At 39.5% G+C, this 19,792-nt stretch overlaps 1 protein-coding gene across 2 annotated transcripts in view; it reads left to right on the forward strand.

Annotated features, from left to right (window-relative positions):
• Positions 1-15,316, forward strand: part of COL8A1 (collagen type VIII alpha 1 chain) — a 151,819-nt gene extending 136,503 nt beyond the window's left edge. For both annotated transcript variants that reach the window (XM_060640168.3, XM_060640167.3), the window contains 2 exons: positions 7,567-7,897; positions 10,662-15,316. In XM_060640168.3, coding sequence (XP_060496151.1) covers positions 7,570-7,897; positions 10,662-12,568 — 2,235 coding nt within the window. In that variant the 5' untranslated portion in view covers positions 7,567-7,569 and the 3' untranslated portion in view covers positions 12,569-15,316. The remainder of the gene's footprint in view (positions 1-7,566; positions 7,898-10,661) is intronic.
• Positions 15,317-19,792: the final 4,476 nt, after the last annotated feature.

Raw genomic sequence — 19,792 nt, forward strand, 5'->3', positions numbered from 1 at the left:
ATGCCTCCCAGCTTGTGTCCCTAGTCCAAAAAGCAGAAAGTAAGGGATCCAGTCCAAGATCTCATCCTAAATAACAGAGAATTTCTTTTCTTTCAGCTAAAAAGGCAGCCTTGGTATTTGGAGGACAAGATGGAGAAAAGTGACAGTATAGTTAGATCTCTGCCTTGTAAAACAAAGTAGAAAGATTTGTTAGCTAATGTATTGGAGGTCAGCTCCTAAAAGTAATCAAAGAATAATTTAAAGATTTTAAGTTGGAATCTAACAGTCTTGAATTTCAGTAAAATAATCAATTTTATAAATATAGGATGGGGAGATATCATTTGAGTTTAACATTAAATAAAACTTAGTAAGTAGATATAAGATTAATGATATAATGTATTTGAAGTATGTTCATGGTGGTGGCATAAAGTAAGTACTCAAAAACATAGCTAATATTATTATAACTTTTATGTTCATTGCCTCTCCTTCCCCAACCATCCTCTAGTTCTGGTTTTCTCATATACAGTCACCAATTTTGCCCCTTGCCACCCTGGAGCATTGAACCATTCTTCCATCTAACTCCCTCAAAATCAGTCCTGACAAAAGAATTAGGTTTTCTTCGGAAGGATTAGGATTTCTTCCTCTCTAAGGAGATGAAAAAGGGGATTTACAATACATTCTATAATAAACTTAAAAAGCCCATCTGAAATGAGTTTTTTTCTTTTCTTGAGTGTTCCTCCACTGGAGGTCTCCTTTTCTGGGACTCTCCTCCATGCAGCAATCAACTCTGCTCACACTTAATCTCCTCCAGAATCCCCCAGAATTTCTCTATCCTCTGTGATTTAGAGTTGCTTCTCTTTTCCTTTAAACCCTAGGTACCAGCCCATCCAAGCACAGAAGGCTCAATTTTTTTAGTAAAAGGGGTTTCAGAGAACATCATCTCCACAAATGATAACCATCTATCTCCTTACCTACCCTCTCCTGCTTGGTTTTTCTCCATGTTTTCCAAAACTGCCTATATTTATGTATTTGGCTATTTTTTTGTGTGTCCCCATCAAAGCATAATTCTCAAAATGCTAAAACCACAATCCTCATTCATAAGTGAACATGCCAAAGTTTTATTTAACATGGTGACAAAGTTGGTTTGAAACAAAATATTAAAAACTTGGGGCTTTAGGGGTGCCTGGGTGGCTCATTCAGTTAAGTGACGGACTTTGGCTCAGGTCATGATCTCACTGGGTTCAGGCCCCGCATTGGGCTCTGTGCTGACAGCTCGGAGCCTGGAGCCTCCTTCAGATTCTGTGTCTCCTCTCTCTGACCCTTCCCCACACATGCTCTGTCTCTGTCTCTCTCTGTCTCTCTCAAATAAAAAAAAAATTTTTTTTTAATTAAAAAAAAATAAACCTTGGGGTTTTTATTATAATGAGCTGATAGAAAAAAATCCTGAGTTACATACAGTTACATACAAAACTGGTAACATAGCAAAGAGCAATAAAACCATATCCTTTTCAACATAGTTGACTTGTTATATCTGTAAAACTAATCAATTATGCAATAAAGTTACATATCCCTAGTTAGATGATCCTAAGGTAGTTTTATTTGCATCACAGTAAAAGATCATGTAACCATCTATCTTTTGCCTTATCCAATTTTGTGATATATTTTTAATGTCCACTTCCCACCTCCCGCTAAAAGTAAGCTACATGTACCCTGCCATATGAATCAAAAAAGGTGGCCTCTCCTACTAGCTGCTCCTACCAGGTAATAAAAATAACAATAGTTGTACAACTAGATAATAGGTTGCTTTATGAATGTTTCCATCATGATTAATATTCAAATAGGAAATATGAAGGCTTTCATATTTCAACTGGTGTAGGTAGGATTCTAAATGTAGAGTGAGGCTGAAATAGATATTTTCTAAAGCCCCATCAGCACTAAGAGTTTTGACTGTGAAGATCTATCTAGAAATAGATATTGAGAAAATGGAAAGAATATCACATAGTTGCCTTGTCCTCAGTTTACAATCATGTTGAAGTATAATGGACCAAACAAAAAACAAAAAACAAAAAAACAAAAAGCAACAGGAAAAAACATAAGGTTGATGAGCTGCATTTAACTTTGTGTTAAACTTTCAATAGGAAGAGGAAGATAATGATGGCTGAAAAGGTAGGGAAGACTGCAGAAGTAGGAATTGAGTTGGTCTAGAGGAATTGTCTAGGTGATATGAGCTGAGTTGTATCCACCAAAATTCCTGTGTTGAAGTCCTAATCCCTAGTACCTCCAAATGTGACTGTATTTGGAAGGGGTTTTTTAAAGAGGAAATCAAGTTAAAATGAGGTCAGTAGGATAGGCCCTTATCTAACATGACTAGCATCCTTATAAAGGACACAAACACACAGAGGAAAGCCATGTGAAGACATAGAGAAAGGGTGGCCTCTACAAGCCAAGGAGAGAGGTCTCAGAAGAAACCCACTGTGCCAACATCTCAATCTCTAACTTCTGGTCTTCACGATTGGGAGAAAATAAGTTTCTGTTGTTAAACCACTTGGTCTAAGATACTTGGTTATGGCAGCCCTAGCAAACTAATACAGTAGGGTTAAAATGTGGAGGATCAAAAAGAAGAAACCCTTAGAATAAAAAGAATACAATGAAGATGTGAAAATGAAGATAGACACAGATGAGTAAAGTTCTGAAACAATGGTTTACATTAGTGAAAGGCACCCATAACTACCAGTGTGATAAGAAAGACTTTGTGTGTGTGTGTGTGTGTGTGTGTGTGTGTGTGTATGTTGTGTCTTAAGAGAGACAAGTAAGCCTTTCAACTTTCACATCTCTATCCAAAATTTATTTCCCCAGAGATGTTTTACCCACCACTCTTTCCAGAACAGTGTCTTCCACCCCAAGGCATTCTCAGGCTCTTCACCCTGCTTGCAGGCTCTTCACCCTGCTTGGTTTTCTTCATGGTAGTCAAATCTGAAATTATAAAATTTATTTTTAACTTGTTTATTATTGCCTGCCTCCCACACTAGAAAGTGGGTTCAATAAGATCTAGAACCTCATTTGATTCACTCCTCTCTCCAGTACCCAGTTTGTAACATTTAGTAGGCACTCCTTAAATAACTATACTTAATGAATGAATTTCTCTGAGAAATGTAATCAGAAGAGAACCTTCTTTGAGAGGCATTGGAAAGCCAAGAAGACAATTCTGGTAAATATCACAGGAGTAGGATTCTGCCTGACTTCCCCTTGCTTCAGGGGTGATATATCTGAGGCCTTGAGAAACTATAGCTCCTGTGGGAGGGACTACCCAGGAGGAGATGGAAGAGGCTTGACCACCACCACCACCACCACCACTACCACACACACACACACACACACACACACACACTTGCATGTGTTGTGTTAGCCTCATGTGAAAGGGAAAGTTGGATTTAGGACAAGGACTGAAGGTTTAAATACTTAAACATTCTTTTGCACAGCAAACCAAAATCTCACGGGGATAAATACAAAGAGAAAATGCTGAGGAGCATTTAAAATAATATATATCACATTATTCTGTTATATACATCACAGGTCACATGAGGAAACTGAAATTGTCTGCAGCCCTTCCCAAATATAGGGAACCATTTAGAGCTATACAAAATGATTAGGATTGGCAACTCTGACACCAAAATGAATAACTGCCTTGGTTCAGCTGTTCTTTTCTTTTCTTTTTTTTTTTTTTTTGCCCTTTTTTAACAAGTATATTTTAATGGCCATTATTGTTTTATTCATGTTAGGTTTATCATTACTGCAGTTAACCTCACATTTATTTTGGCTAGTATCTTTCTTTGAAACTCTTTGACATTTCAGTTGGTTTTGATTTGTCTTTTTGGTCACACTCCATTAATAATAACTTAAATTTGAATGGTGCTTTTCAGCTTACAAAAAAATTCCTACTATCATTTGTGCCCTCAAACAGCTCTGTGGGAGAGGCCAAGATTATAATTTATTTTTTATAGTTGCTGTTTTATAGGTAAGGAAACTGAGACCTAGTGAAGATAAGGCACTTACCCAAAGTCATAGACATGGGGAATGGTATAGCTACAACTCAACTTGGTCTTCTACAGGGCATGAAACCCATCACTAAGTTGGTCTGACTGGCAAAGATCCACTGTCTGCACACATTATATATGTTGATGTTCACGTATACTTGTGCACACGTGCACACACACGAACACACACGTACCAGTTATCAAGTATAAATCTAAGAAAACATCAACTAGAATTCACAACATTATTGTCTCTTGCGTCCTCGGGGGGGGGGGGGTAAAAAAAAAGGGGGGGGGCAAGAAAATCCATTACCACCATTTTTTTCCCAGTAGAAACTCCAAGGCTCCTTCCTCCCACCAGGTGTTTGTATAGTGTTACACAAATCTGATGTTCTTTTGAGTGATTTGGGGAGAACCACTGCACCACTTTGACCACCAAAACTATCCTCAGGGACAAGAGGGAAATCAGTAAGGGTAAGTCAAGCAGTAAATTCTAACCAGGGCCCCTACATAAATATTCAGTTAAAACTGAACAAAGTTTATTTAAAAAAAGAGCCAGAGAAATGGCAGATGGCAGACCTAAGAAGGTGGTTTTCAGGAGAGAAAGGCCAATACTACAAGAGGAAATAATTGTAGTAAAGTAGGATCCCACTGGGCCTTTGGTATTCAACTGGTCTTCTTCCAGGCATTTTGCTTCCTTCCAGTTTTCCAATGTTTCGTTAGATTGTCCTGGTTTAAAAATTATTAAGTATAATCCAACACATTCACTGAATTGATGGAAGGGTGAAGGGCCAAGTATGCTAGCTTATTATTAAAGACATCACCACAAGTTTAGGGTTTAGTAATTAAATTCATTCATCCCCAAAGATAGAATTCAGTCTCAGCTCATACATTACCAGGTATTACCATGTATTTCTGGTATAGATTAATACTTCCAGCTCTCTGGTGACTGCCTTAAACCCTGAATGTTAAGGACTCTAGAGAACAATTGAGTCTTATTTTTAACAAATAAAGAACTTGAAGAGATCTGTTCAGATACACAAAACTGAGAAATAAGGTCTTAAGCTCTGGTCTTCTGAGTGAACAAAGTAAGGAATGGTGGTTTGTATAGTACGTTGTAATTTGTCTTAAAGGAATATGTATTATATGTGCATATTCTTAGAATACCTCTGGAAACATATGAGGAAAATGGGAAAAGTTGTTGCTTCAAGGGGAAAGGATTAAAGATACTGAAGAACAGAAGAGGATGGGAAAGTCACTTTTTCTGCTGTCAATCCCTACTAAAAAAAGTATAAGCTCTGTGGGGGCAGGGCCCATTGACCATATTATATTTATCTTTATAATCCCTAGCTGGGTCTAGCATTGTGTTTGATGAGTAGTTAATAAATTATCATTGAGTACTTACAACAGATGTTCTTTTCCCATCTAAGATAAAAATGGACCATAGGGGCACGTGGGTGGCTCAGTTAAGTGTCCCAACTCCTGATTTTGGCTCAGGTAATGATCTCACAGTGTGTTTGATCCCACATCAGGCTCTGAGCTGAGATTCTCTCCCTCTCTGCCACTCCCGTTCATGCGCGTGCTCTCTCTTTCTCTCTCTCAAAATAAATAAACTTTTCAAAAAAAATAAATAAAATGGACTATTGAGTATAAATCAATACCAATTTTGTGGCTCTTTCCAAATGGTTTATAATAATCCTTCTTAGACAGAAAATAACAGCATTCTATCTTCTCCCATTTACCAGCACATGTACTATGTAGAATACACTTGAATCAAATAGTTCTTGAGACTATTCTGATTTATGAAATGGAGAAAGTTTTAAAAATCATTTTACTGACAGATGTTTTGGGGGAAATATGGTTAGTATATTTAGAAAAATTATAAAGCAGTGAATTTTGTGGTAGAGATTCCATTAAATATTTTCTTAGGTGCTTTTTATTAACCAATTCTCCTGTAGCCTGTTCACACTCTTGGCATCCCTCTTGAATAGGATGTCACAAAGTCAACACATATTTTCTAAGTGGAAAACTGTGATCCAGAATTAAGGCAGAAGCAAAGAAAACAAACTCACAGGAGATTGGAAATTAAATTATTTAGAGATAGTTTATTCAAAGTTCTTCAGAATATTCTGACATTAAAAATTGTGAGAACCTTGCCACTTCTTTCTCCAGCATAATGATGACACTCCACTTAGGATTCAGATTTTCAAGTCCTTTAATAACGTGTGGGGAGCACCTTATTATGTCCTGTCAGTACCAGGGAGAACAGACTTCAGTGTGTACCACAGTTGTCCTCTAGTGGGCTTTTGTGAGCACTGCAGTTCCCTGGGCTTCTGGGTCTTCAGCCCTGGGCATTTCCAGAGGTCTTTTTGAGTTGGTTTTTATAAACCTATAAGCCCCATTTGCATTTTTTCTGTTAAATGTCAAATTGAAAAGGGTACTATTAAAGGGCTTGTACAGTTTAAGGGCTTGTACAGTTTATTCATGTGAGTAGTTACACAACCCTATTTTATGCAACTAATTTGCTTTGTAAACTCCTTTCCTTCATAATAGTACAAGATAAACTTCAATGGACTCCCGGTCCAAATGAGCAGATTCTAAACTAATGACTTTACGGTATTTAAATATTACAATGGCATTTTGGGACTGTCATATTGTACCTTCTTTCCAATTCAGAAGACTTCTGTGGTTTGCATTGCTGTTGTCTGCTTGCTCTTCAACTTTTACATTTATTTGTGACCACACCAAAGCAGCTAAAGGGCAGATGAAAAATCTCAGTCCCTGGCATAAAGCCTATCAATTACTTACCATTTCCACTTAGAATGGAATTTTGGCACATACTAACAAAGCCTGACTGGCCACCAAGTTTGCCTCCTTTTGGACAACCTACTCAATCCATTAGGATTAAGTTTAGTGCAAATGTGATACTCAAAAGAATAATGATTTAAAGAAGAGGATAAACCTTTAGCTCTTCCTTGTGTAAACAAATTCTAAATTTAAGGATTAATATGGGACCTTCTTGTTCAGCCAAGGCTGAGGTCTGTTCTAGCTTGTTGCTCCACCATGCTCAGTGCACGGATTTCACTTCTGGTCCCAGATGTCTGCTCTGCTTCCAGGCAAATGTATCCACATTTCAGCCAGCAGGAAGGAGGAAGAGGGACAGGGCCACTCTCTTTCAGGGTCCTTCTTGGAATTTGTACCCATTACAACCACATCCATTTGTCACATGGCCACACTTGGCTGAAATGTCTTTATTCTGGGCTGTTTTGTTCCAGCTAAAAATCAAGGGTTCCAATACCATGGAAGAAGGCAGAATTGATATTTCCCCATAGTTTATAATCCCACTAATTGCCTTCATTTGACAGTTCCTACTCTTTTCTGTTTTTTGCTTGTTTTCTCCTGAAAAGGCACCATCTTCTTCCTTTTCATTTATCTTCCACTGGTGATGTTCTGCTGATAAAGACTGTTTCCTTCTTCTCCCCCTTCTTTCTCTAAATAGACATGTCTAGTGGCCTGTAAGGCTTTCACCATGTTGGTGCATTCCTTCCTTCCACAGGTGATGGCTGTGCCACCTGGCCCTCTGCAGCTGCTGGGAGTGCTGCTTACCATTTCCCTGGGCTCCATCAGGCTCATTCAGGCTGGTGCTTACTATGGGATCAAGCCGCTGCCACCACAAATTCCTCCTCAGATCCCACCACAAATTCCACAATACCAGCCTCTGGGCCAGCAAGTACCTCACATGCCTTTGGGCAAAGATGGCCTTACCATGGGCAAGGAGCTGCCCCACATGCAGTATGGCAAAGAATATCCACATCTACCCCAATATATGAAGGAAATTCAGCCAGTGCCAAGAATGGGCAAGGAAGCAGCACCTAAGAAAGGCAAAGGTAACATCACATTCCTGTGCTGTTATGAAATGGCAGCTTTCCAAAATCCTCAGCTATGAGATCAGGGGAAAAGCTACATTTTATAAATTTTTATTCTTGAATGTATTACTGATATTCATTAAGTGTTCACTGTGTTCTAAACTCTATCCTCAAAAAGTTCAAGACCTAAAAATACAGACAAAATTAGTTTTCTGTTGTGCTTTATTTTAATAGCATTAAATGGCACAAAACACATTTAATAACAAATAATTTATTCTCTTACTCATTATCTGTTCAAACATTTGGCAACTATTTCATGAGCATCTATTTTTGTGTCAGACTCTGGGCCAGATGCTGGGGGGATTAAAGCAATGGGGGAAAAAAAGGTGACAAGTCAGTCTCATGAATTGGGACACCAATGTTGTAAGGACCTACTGTGTTAAAAATATATATATTTGAAAGCATTTTGTGATCTAGGAGCTGGATAAATGTCACTGTTTTTAAGAGTGCTTGAATTAAGCTACTACACCTGTTAATAAACTGATAAAAGGAGACTATAAAAGGTAAGGACTGCATGACAGATGAACATGTTTCCCATTGCTTTCCAGCCATATTCATTAGTTATTCAGCACCTACAACATGCTTAGCACTGCGAGAGACACTTTCTTAAAACTTCAGTTGTTTTATCTGGATTCTGAGGAAACCTAGCATTTATAGGAAAGGAACTGCATCGGCATAGCAATTCCCTTTGAGAAAGTGGAGGCCATTCCTACTGGTCCCTGCAAAAGCAGGAAGCTCTACTTCTGGGGTACGACTGGATTTGGTGCTAAGAGGCCTAGAGGCCAGAAATGAGAGACCTGAAAATAATATAATATTGTACGTCAACTATACCTCAATGAAAAAAAAAAAAAAAACCTTTCTGAAACTACTTTTCTTCATCTGTAAAGTTAAGATTTGTTGAGAAAAATCAGTGGCATAAGGTAAGTAAAATGCTAAGTAAATACTAAAGCAACATAGAAACTTCTGACTTGCTACAGCTGGTCATTCAAGAAACTCTAGGTAAGAAGAGTATGTTCAGGCACTGTGCCAGACATCAAGGATTCCTGATGAGTAAGACATGACCCTGTCCCAGAAGTTCTTGATACAGTAGCTACACACTGCTTGGAAATAATACGTCTTAATAGCACTAGAATATCTACCTAGCATAACAGAAGCATTCCCAATTTTCTTCTCTTTAGGAGCTGATAGCCCACTTAAGGGATTATCAGGATTGTTTTTCTTCCTTTCTTGAGTGGCCTGCCTGGATTGTGGCACTTCCTGTTCTTATTCTGATGGGTACCAGATTGCAATTGGGGAATTTGCTAAGAATATAAGTTCTATGGTTCTATTTTGTTCCCTGACAGTAGCTCAGTGAAAAATATGATGGTCAGGATTAAGATATGACTATTTGTTAAAATAAAACTTTGAGGCCATAAATTTCATTTCTTTGTGTTTCATTTCAGTAGCATAGAAGATCCAGAGTTGTATTGCCGTGTAAGGCACAGCATAATCATCCTAACAAACATGTGCTTTGTATTTTGATAACAATCTGAGAAAGCATAACATCTTTCATTATCTATTATCTAATCTTGTAGTGTGGCTATATTATCCTTGCTGCAGAGAGGCAAGCAGAAACAGTGAAGGCTTAAGTGGCCCAGTCCAGATCTCATTTCAAGTCCAAGAAGAGCTTCCTGCCCCTAATCCCAGCTCAATTCCTTCTCCACACTGCTTGTCAGCCTAAAGTACCTTACTTCTCCTGTTTGAAACCTAATTTGCAAATGAGGAATAATTTATTAAAGAATTCATATTTGAGGCTCAGGAAATCCTATAGCACATTAAAGGAATTAAGCAAATGTATTTGGCTCTAGAGACAGACGTGGAAGATGTTATTAAACCACATACAAGATAAAATGCTTCTATTCTTCCCTGAATCCACAAGATAATTACTTTCATTAAACACATCTATTGCTTTTCAGCACAAGAGGAAATATTATTTAGCCACAAAATATGTATTTAATATATAAGATACATTAAAATATTATTTAGCCAAAAATATTAATAGGAAATATTATTTAGCATAAAATATATATTTAAATATATATTAAATACATATAAATATAATTATATATAAATAAGTATATAAATATAAATATATTAATATCTATTTAATATATAAAATGTATTAAAAAATCAAGGACATGGAAAAATACATTAGGTAGAATAAATAATAAAAAAAATAAAAACGCCAACACTGTTTAACACATACACACACCTAGAATACATGAGATGAAAATACATATAAATGTCAAGTGATTATCTCTTGAGTAGTGGGCTTATAGGCAACTTTGATTTTTCTTCATCCTTCTTTGAATTTTCCAAAATCTTCATAGCAAACACACCATCTCAAAACTTTGGAGTTTTGTACTTGGAAAAATGTTTCCTCATTACTTTTTAGCTTTTTTATATAACCAATGCTGATAAAAGCAGCTACAGATATCAGTTCTCAACAGTATTTCAAACATGACAAAACAGTTATCAGCCTGATTGTCCTTTAAGTACGGATAACACAGTCCTGGAAGACGAGCACATTATTCCTAGTCTTTCCTTTCAGTAAGTAATAGGCTAAGGTGTCAAAATTAAATAATGATCGTCATGACTTCCTTAAGTAAGGAATAATAAATATTAATTTTTCTTTCTCTTTTTTTTTCCCTCCTTGCCCCCACTCCCATTCCCTCTCCCCCAATAGAAATACCATTAGCAAGTTTACGAGGGGAGCAAGGTCCGCGTGGAGAGCCTGGCCCAAGAGGACCACCTGGGCCCCCTGGCTTACCAGGTCATGGGATACCTGGAACCAAAGGAAAGCCAGGGCCACAGGGATATCCAGGAATTGGAAAACCAGGTATGCCCGGAATGCCAGGAAAGCCAGGAGCCATGGGAATGCCCGGAGCAAAAGGTGAAATTGGACCCAAAGGGGAGATCGGGCCTATGGGGATCCCAGGACCACAAGGACCTCCAGGGCCCCATGGACTTCCTGGCATTGGAAAACCAGGTGGGCCAGGGTTACCAGGGCAACCAGGTGCAAAGGGTGAGCGAGGACCCAAAGGACCACCAGGACCTCCAGGACTTCAGGGTCCTAAAGGAGAGAAGGGCTTCGGGATGCCAGGTCTGCCAGGCCTGAAGGGTCCTCCAGGGATGCATGGCCCTCCTGGCCCTGTTGGACTTCCAGGAGTCGGCAAACCAGGAGTTACAGGCTTCCCTGGGCCCCAGGGCCCCCTGGGAAAGCCAGGTCCTCCAGGTGAACCTGGTCCACAAGGCCCTATTGGAGTCCCAGGAGTTCAAGGGCCTCCTGGGATGCCTGGAGTTGGGAAACCAGGCCAGGATGGGATCCCTGGCCAGCCAGGATTTCCAGGCGGGAAAGGGGAACAAGGACTGCCAGGGCTGCCAGGACCCCCAGGCATTCCAGGGATTGGGAAACCTGGTTTCCCAGGACCCAAAGGTGACAAGGGCATAGGGGGTCTGCCTGGGGCTCTGGGACCAAGAGGGGAGAAAGGACCAGTAGGAGCCCCAGGAATGGGGGGTCCCCCAGGAGAGCCAGGCCTGCCTGGAATCCCAGGTCCTATGGGCCCTCCAGGTGCTATTGGTTTTCCCGGACCCAAAGGAGAAGGTGGGGTTGTAGGGCCACAGGGGCCACCAGGTCCCAAGGGTGAGCCAGGGCTTCAAGGCTTCCCAGGAAAGCCAGGTTTTCTTGGTGAAGTAGGGCCCCCTGGCATGAGGGGTTTGCCAGGTCCCATAGGGCCCAAGGGGGAAGCTGGACTCAAAGGTTTACCGGGGCTCCCTGGTGCTCCCGGGCTGCTTGGACCAAAGGGAGAGCCAGGAATCCCAGGGGATCAGGGTTTACAGGGTCCTCCAGGCATCCCAGGGATTGCGGGCCCCAGTGGGCCCATTGGACCACCTGGAATGCCAGGCCCCAAAGGGGAACCGGGCATCCCAGGGCCCCCTGGGTTCCCTGGAGTAGGGAAGCCTGGAGTAGCAGGACTTCATGGCCCCCCAGGGAAGCCTGGTGCCCTTGGTCCTCAAGGGCAGCCGGGCCTTCCAGGGCCCCCAGGCCCTCCAGGACCCCCAGGTCCCCCAGCTGTGATGCCCCCTACACCACCACCCCATGGAGAGTATCTGCCAGACATGGGGCTGGGAATTGATGGAGTGAAACCCCCCCATGCCTATGGGGCTAAGAAAGGCAAGAATGGAGGGCCAGCCTACGAGATGCCTGCCTTTACAGCTGAGCTGACTGCACCCTTCCCACCTGTGGGGGCCCCGGTAAAGTTTGACAAACTGCTCTATAATGGCAGACAGAACTACAACCCACAGACGGGCATCTTCACCTGCGAGGTCCCTGGGGTCTACTACTTTGCATACCATGTTCACTGCAAGGGGGGCAACGTGTGGGTTGCTCTGTTCAAGAACAATGAGCCCATGATGTACACGTATGATGAGTACAAAAAGGGCTTTCTGGACCAGGCATCTGGGAGTGCGGTGCTGCTGCTCAGGCCCGGAGACCGAGTGTTCCTCCAGATGCCCTCAGAACAGGCCGCAGGACTGTATGCTGGGCAGTACGTTCATTCCTCCTTTTCAGGATATTTATTGTATCCCATGTAAAAAAGAAAAGAAAGAGAGATTTAATAGAAGAAAAGAAAATGATGCACCGAAAAAATCCAAATGAAAAATGTAATTGCTTCAAAACATTTATATAGTTGGAAAGTTATATTTCAGTGAAAATTTGAACCATCGTGTACAAATAAAAACTAAGATGCATGTTTAATGCTCTGCACAGCAGCCTATAATTGAAAATGATGGGATAGATTTATGTATCAAGTACTGACACTTGTGTTGTACCCACTGGAATCATATTAGCTGTTGTATTGTTATATGCTTCCATAACCTGCTTATTCAGATCATTCAGAATATTTCAGTATGAAAGATCATAGCTAATGAAAGTCATTTGCTCATACTGTTTAAAGATTTATCAATATGGCTTAAAGAAATGTCATTGATAACAATTACATACCGTATTTACTTGCATAATTTCCTCTGTATTTGTGCAGATATTTTGCCATGGAATGTGGGTGAGGGGTTCTGCTGTGTTACAGCCCCAGCGGGAGAGAATAAGGGGGGACCAGTAGGGTTTTAGTCCAAGGGATATTTCCCTCCTGTCAGAGGCTGTATCTTTTCTCAGCACGAGTCCTACTCAGAATTGTCTATCTTGTCTCTCTAAAAGAACAAGTGAACCAATCGACCACCGTGTAATTTACTCAGTGCCTCCTCTGTGCCTTGCACTGGATGAGACGTTTGAGGGACATGAGACAGTGCCACGAAAGAAGCTAAACAACCAGCTGGGAGACAGGGGCAGTAGTTAATTCACTTCTTTCTCAAGGGTTCTTTTTGTTTTATTTTCTGTAATTTTTTTTTCTTTTTTCTTCCCTCCATGTAATTTCCACTATGATCCAACCAACATAAGCACGTGGAAGTCATAAGAAAAAAATAATAACTTTCCAGTTTTGTGGAATGTTCATTATCATCAGCAGTTTTCAATTGCTTACATGCCTATAAAAATCCCCCTTCCTTGCCTACCCATACAAATGACTACAATGAGGTTTCACCCATGAAGGAGCTTTAAGTGTTTCTCAGTAGCTGTTGAATTTTGAAGAAATTTCCCAGTGTTGTATATATGCAAATTGGTATGTCTGAGGTTCCAAAATCAATTTCCAAAACCCAAGTCATTTTTTACTTGGGGAGGAAAAGAAGTTTCAGAATTCCATAGGAAAATAATTTTTTTGAAAAATTATTTCTCAAGTTTTAAACTAAAAAAATGGATGTAGTATTTTCTACTGTAGATACTAGGAGGAAAAGGAAAGTTGTAGGAAAAGAACTGTTTCTTTAGAAGCAACCTGAGGAAGAGCTATATGAAATGTCAAACGGCAAATAAGAGTCCATGCTTCTTTTTCACCTCATACTCAGCACAAGTCAAGGGTCAATACAAGTTTAAAGAGAAAAATAAGTGTCTTTCCAGGTTTTCACTTAGGTACATATTAACTGCTTCGGGCATTCAAATCTGGTCTCAAAATGCAGACAAAATATTTCAGTCAGCTATGAGTCTGCCGCTGACACTATAAGGAATTGGGGATATAATGTGGGGTTATAGTGGTGGACTCTTGTATCTCTTCCTCAAAATTAAAAGTGAGAAGTTGAGGGGAAAGGTACAGATGGAAAAATACACAAATAAATACGGTATAAACACACATGGAAATGTGTCTATGTCAAATCTGAATCATTTTAACCATCAAGAAAATCCTCCCCAACCTAATAGGTGTCTTTTCCCTTATATGGTAAACGAGCACCATTTCTTCTCAATTTCTTAAAAAGAGAAATGAGTTCATTACCAGAGGGTTTCTTATTCACTGCTAATTATATGACAAACTTTTCCCATCAAAAGATATCCAACCCAACTTTCATTTTCAAAGCAGACAGCGTTTCTATGGCCAAATACCCTTCAGGTTGGTCTTGAGGATGCTGGTTTTGGACTGATGACTATGGAGGCAATAAGGACCCACTGGGCTCCTTCAGCTAAACAGATGCATTGAAATGGCTTGGAAGCAAGTCAAATCAGCTGATCTGTAAATCCGTATTTATCTGTACATGTATGGGCTTTTTCTTTCCACCAAGTAAGAAAGTACCTCTTTAGGTAAAACCAAATTTCACATTTTAAAATACCTTCCAACTTATTTATTGGTTGTTACTCAATTGCATATATATATATTATATATACATATATATAATATATACATATGAAATGTGTGTGAGTGTGTATATCATCAGGCATATGCTTCTAACTTTTAGATAGGGGAGGAGCAAAATTTATGCCAAATACTGTGTATTCTACAATGGTGCTAATCTCAGAACTAAATGAATTACTCCATTTAATTTAAAAAAGAGTTTTAAATAATTATCGTGTGTGTCTGTGTTTCCCTTTTAAGTGTTGCACATCCTGTTAACACATTAGTGTAAAAGCAGATGAAACAAACAACCACATGTTCGAAAATCTAGGGATAGAGCTATAATCCCTATTTAATTCAAATTCAACCAGAACTTTTCCATGTGAAATGAACAAAATTGGCATTGTTATTTAAACACAGAGTTTTAATGCAGTATGACATCCCGCAGAGGAAAAGAATGTCTGTAGTGGGTGACTGTTCTCAAATATTTTGCAGAACACCATGAAAGGTGAATAGACTGGTAACTTTTTTGAGTTTCCATGATAGATTTGAGACTTGTCAATAGCAAATCAATTTTGTATTTAAATTTTTGTACTGATTTGAAAAAAAGACTTATTAAATATCTTTAAAAGTATGTTTCTCATCTTGTTCATATCACTCAGCTGACACTGAACCTCATAATTTTTTTTATCTCCCATGTACTAATGAGCTGCTGAAACAGAGACCTAAATCATAGCTTAAACAAGACAATTATTTCTCTCTGACACAACAGGTCTGAGCATCAGCAGTCCAGTGCTCATGTAGTAGCTCCAGTCAGGGCCCCAGATTCTTTCTATCTTTCTGCTTTTCCACCCTAAAGTTGTTGCCCTCATCCCCAAGGTCCAGGACAGGTAACCATCACAGCCACATTCCAGGCAGTGGAAAGGTGAAAACATCAGGAACGGGAGAGCATGCTCCCTAATTGCTTACATTACTCCCTCCCACATCCTATTGCTCTGAATTTAGTCACATTGCCCAAAGCTGCCAAGAGAGTGTGGGAAATTGAATATTTATTCAGGGTAACCACATGCCCAGCTGAAAATCAGGGATTATCTTAACATGGAAGAAGGGAGAACAGATATTAGGGGACAATGAATGAGCTGCTGCATCTATCACCTCCATCATAAAAGGAAAAAAAAAAAACTGCCACAAACCTCTCTTCCCCCGCAAGAAACCAATCCTCAAATACTCTATTCTATTTTAGCCAGCCACACTAGAGCCGAATATTTTGAGGGGAGATAGTGGTGAGTAGAGCTACAGAGCAGAAGCAGACCTGTTTCAAGAATCTAAGCGTCTTAAGTATCACTGATGAAAGAATTCTGCTGTGATGATTTATCAAGCTCAGAATGATTGTAACTTACATCTATGATATTATGAAGATATCATTTAAAGCATTCCATAAACAAGTGTGTATCACCCATCTATGGGCTGATTAACTCACTTGCTTAAACCATAAGTCTGGAAGCTCAAGACCACAGTTTCCATTCCCAATCAGCCCAATTAGTTCTATTTCATTCCACAGCTCTTCCATAACATGAACCAATCATCTTGTATGCACACACTGTTGGTCACAAAGGTAAACAGAAGGGCGGATACAGGTGACACAGGCAGGGAGGAATAAATAGTTGGAATTCAGAATGCTGGACAAGCAAGGCGAATCCATCATCACAATGGGTCTGTAGCATCCCCTTGCCTTAAAACAAAACACAAAGTAGGCCTACTCTGCACTCGATACTACTAGTACTACGAGGCAATGTGAAGGATACAAAAGCAACGGAAAACATGACCCTTCCCCTGAAAAAAAAAATCATCTTCTGTTTGGAGGAAATTAAGATGTTTGTTAAGCAAAAGATTAGTTTCCAGGTGATATACAAACAAACAGATGTGGTGTGGTGCTGAGAGGATGCACACTAGTTAGATTCAGGAAGAGAAAGACCATTCCATGCTGCTGCCTTGCTAGAAATGCTCTGACATGTCTCCTGCATAATTCCTCCTCACCCCTCAAAACACAGCTCAAGCATCACCTCCTCTTCTGTACTGCTCAAACTCAGTCATCTTCTCCCCTGTGACCACCCTGCCTTGTATAGACTTCTGTCCCTTCACTTTCCCTACCTTGTAACTGACCTGTTACTGTCTCCCATATTTGACAGAGAGTAGCTTCTTGAAAGCAGGCACTATTTCATCTTTCATCCATAGCCCAACACAGAGTGCTGGTCCAGCACCAGGTCAGAAGGAAGAATGAAGAATGAATCTCTCAAGGCTGCTGTGGGAGGCAGTGACAAAGTCGGTATGAGTTGCTCTAGGATTCCAAGATTCTACAGAAGGTTATATATTCCAAGATTATTTAGAAGTTTAATATGGGATGAAACCTAATAACAGACAGTATTTTGGAGATGATTTTTAAAGAAATCACTTTTTTTTTTAAATTTTTTTTTCAACGTTTTTTATTTATTTTTGGGACAGAGAGAGACAGAGCATGAACGGGGAAGGGGCAGAGAGAGGGAGACACAGAATCGGAAACAGGCTCCAGGCTCCGAGCCATCAGCCCAGAGCCTGACGCGGGGCTCGAACTCACGGACCGCGAGATCGTGACCTGGCTGAAGTCGGACGCTCAACCGACTGTGCCACCCAGGCGCCCCTAAAGAAATCACTTTTAATGTGATGGGCTTTGAATAGCATAGGGACATCCCAAGAGGAAAAGGTTCTATTCCTCTAATAGAGAGGAGGAAACTGGTATTTTTGTGAGTGAGCGAGTGACTGTGTGTGTGTGTGTGTGTGTGTGTGTGTGTGTGTGTGTGTTTTGGGGCAGGTGGTGAACAAGGCAATTTGGGATAATGGAAATAGCCTCACTAGATTGGAGGATCTACCCAAGCACTAGTAAAGGAAACTAATAACCAAAGAAGGGTCAAATGATATCGGGCTTTACATATAGGAAAGAGGCATTTATACTTTATCAAATATGCAGTAAGAATACATTGTAGGTCCTTAAGTGGGAAAATGGTATGAAAATAAGTATTTTAGAAAAGTTACCTTGATGATTCTATGAAGAAGATGAATTACAAGTAGTAAAACTAATGAGGAAATCAGAACCGCTTCAATCCAGAAATGGGATGGTAGGTTGGTGGTGAATAGTCCCAAACAAGTCTCATGAGTAAAGGTCACATGTCAGGTCAGGTGTCAGGATTTAAGGAATACAAAACAATGGAGCTAGTTCAAGGGTGAGGAAATAAAACAAAGAAGAATTGAAAATTGAAGAAACAGTTGAAAGACTAAGGCGAACTTGGGGACAATCCTAGGATGGCTTTATGAAGGAAAAGGAAGCTTGTCCCAAAGGTGGTTTCTTCTCATCGATACACCTGGAAGACAGGGATGGTGCCCTATCATAGACAGACACAGGTTGTCCACTGGCAAAGCCCACTCCAAGCAGGGAAATGAGAAGACAACTCAGTTTATTTACAGGCTTGTGGGATTTCCCTGATAGTGGGATGAAAATGCATTTAGTAGGAAGATGAAAGGTAGATCCACGAGACTGGAGAGAGACCTATGGTCTATTGTAATAAGGGAGAAAAAGGCCAACTTGAAATTAGTAGCACCGTTTGCAGATAAAAAAAAGACATTAAATTGCTTTAAAATATCTTTCTTTACTTATTGCAGGAATTTATTTAACAAATCCTTCATAATAGAGACAGCAAAGATAGATATCATCCCAATCCATATGTAATTACAATGAATTCTAAGTACACAGGGCCAAAAAAAGAATGCAAATCAATCATATTTTACTGTATTTCAGAAAAGTTTTCTTCTTAATGGTTTGTGACTCTAAAAATACAAATGTTCATGTCATTCCCTATCATGAAGAAGAAAAATATCTATGGAGTAAGATTTAGGGTTATCCTTCTTTTAGCAAAGAGTTACAGAAAATTTCTGATGGTTTCTTTCACTTTCAAAACCAGTATTTATATCAGGGTAAATTTTATCTTCAAACAAGTTATTTTTTATGATATCAAATAGCTCTTAATGATTTTTATTATCAAAAAAAAATTTTTTTTTTGCTAATTCCTGGAGATAAATGTAACGGAATTTAAATCAAAAGTGGGGTATATCATTCCATTTTAACAAGGTATTCAGAAGTTTCTCATGTGTGTTACTGAAACACAGAACCATCTAATCAAATCTTCCATTGAGGCATCCAGAACCTTTCCAGAGATTTTTTTTTTTCTTTGCTATCTTACTGCAAGTAAAAATAGATTTTTATTAGAATCAAAAGCAGTTCTAAATTAAAGTTTATGAAGTCTGGGAGGCTTACATTTCACATGCCTTGAAAGACCTAAAAGTTAATTTTATAATGAGTATGGCCAAGTCACTTTTCATCTAACAAACTGGCAGCATGTGCACATCTGCACTTTATTCATGGGATGAGAGATACAAGAGGGAAAGTTGATGAATGCTTACTCTACCAGTCTCCAATTGTCTACTAGTAATAATAGTTGCCTTTTGACATCAAAGATGAATCTGTCCTTGTCATTTGCTTTACCAAACCAGAGTCATCAATATAGAACATGTTAGGAAAGGTCTCTGGGGTCAGACTCAGAGAACAAATCTCAACTCTTCTATTTACTGGATGGTCACCTTGAGTCAATTATTTAACCTCTCTAAACTTTAGCTTTTGCACCTGTAAAATAGTAAGTAATAATAATAACTATCTTTTACAATAGTTGGAAGAACGGATGAAGTAGTAGGGTATGGTACAGAGAGGTAAAAATTGTTATCATTGACTGAGTGCCAAACCATGTACCAAAAACCACTTTGTTTTTATGTATTAACTTAGTTACTCCTCATAGCTAAAGAAATTGTGCCATAGTAACTTGTCTGAGAGCTAATAAATGACAATGCCAGGATTTTAACCCAAGCATCTGGCTTCATAGTCCACATTCTGAGCTATTACACCATATTGCCTCAAGGCAGAAGATAAAACTTCTCAGCTATCTAAGTAACTACCATTGAAGGTTCAGAATAGTAGCTTGCCTCAGAAAAGAAAGAGAGATAACCAAGTTCTGAAGTTATTTCTTAG

The sequence above is a fragment of the Panthera onca genome, chromosome C2 (assembly GCF_046562875.1).
Source record: "Panthera onca isolate mPanOnc1 chromosome C2, mPanOnc1 haplotype 2, whole genome shotgun sequence".
Taxonomy (NCBI): Eukaryota; Metazoa; Chordata; class Mammalia; order Carnivora; family Felidae; genus Panthera; species Panthera onca.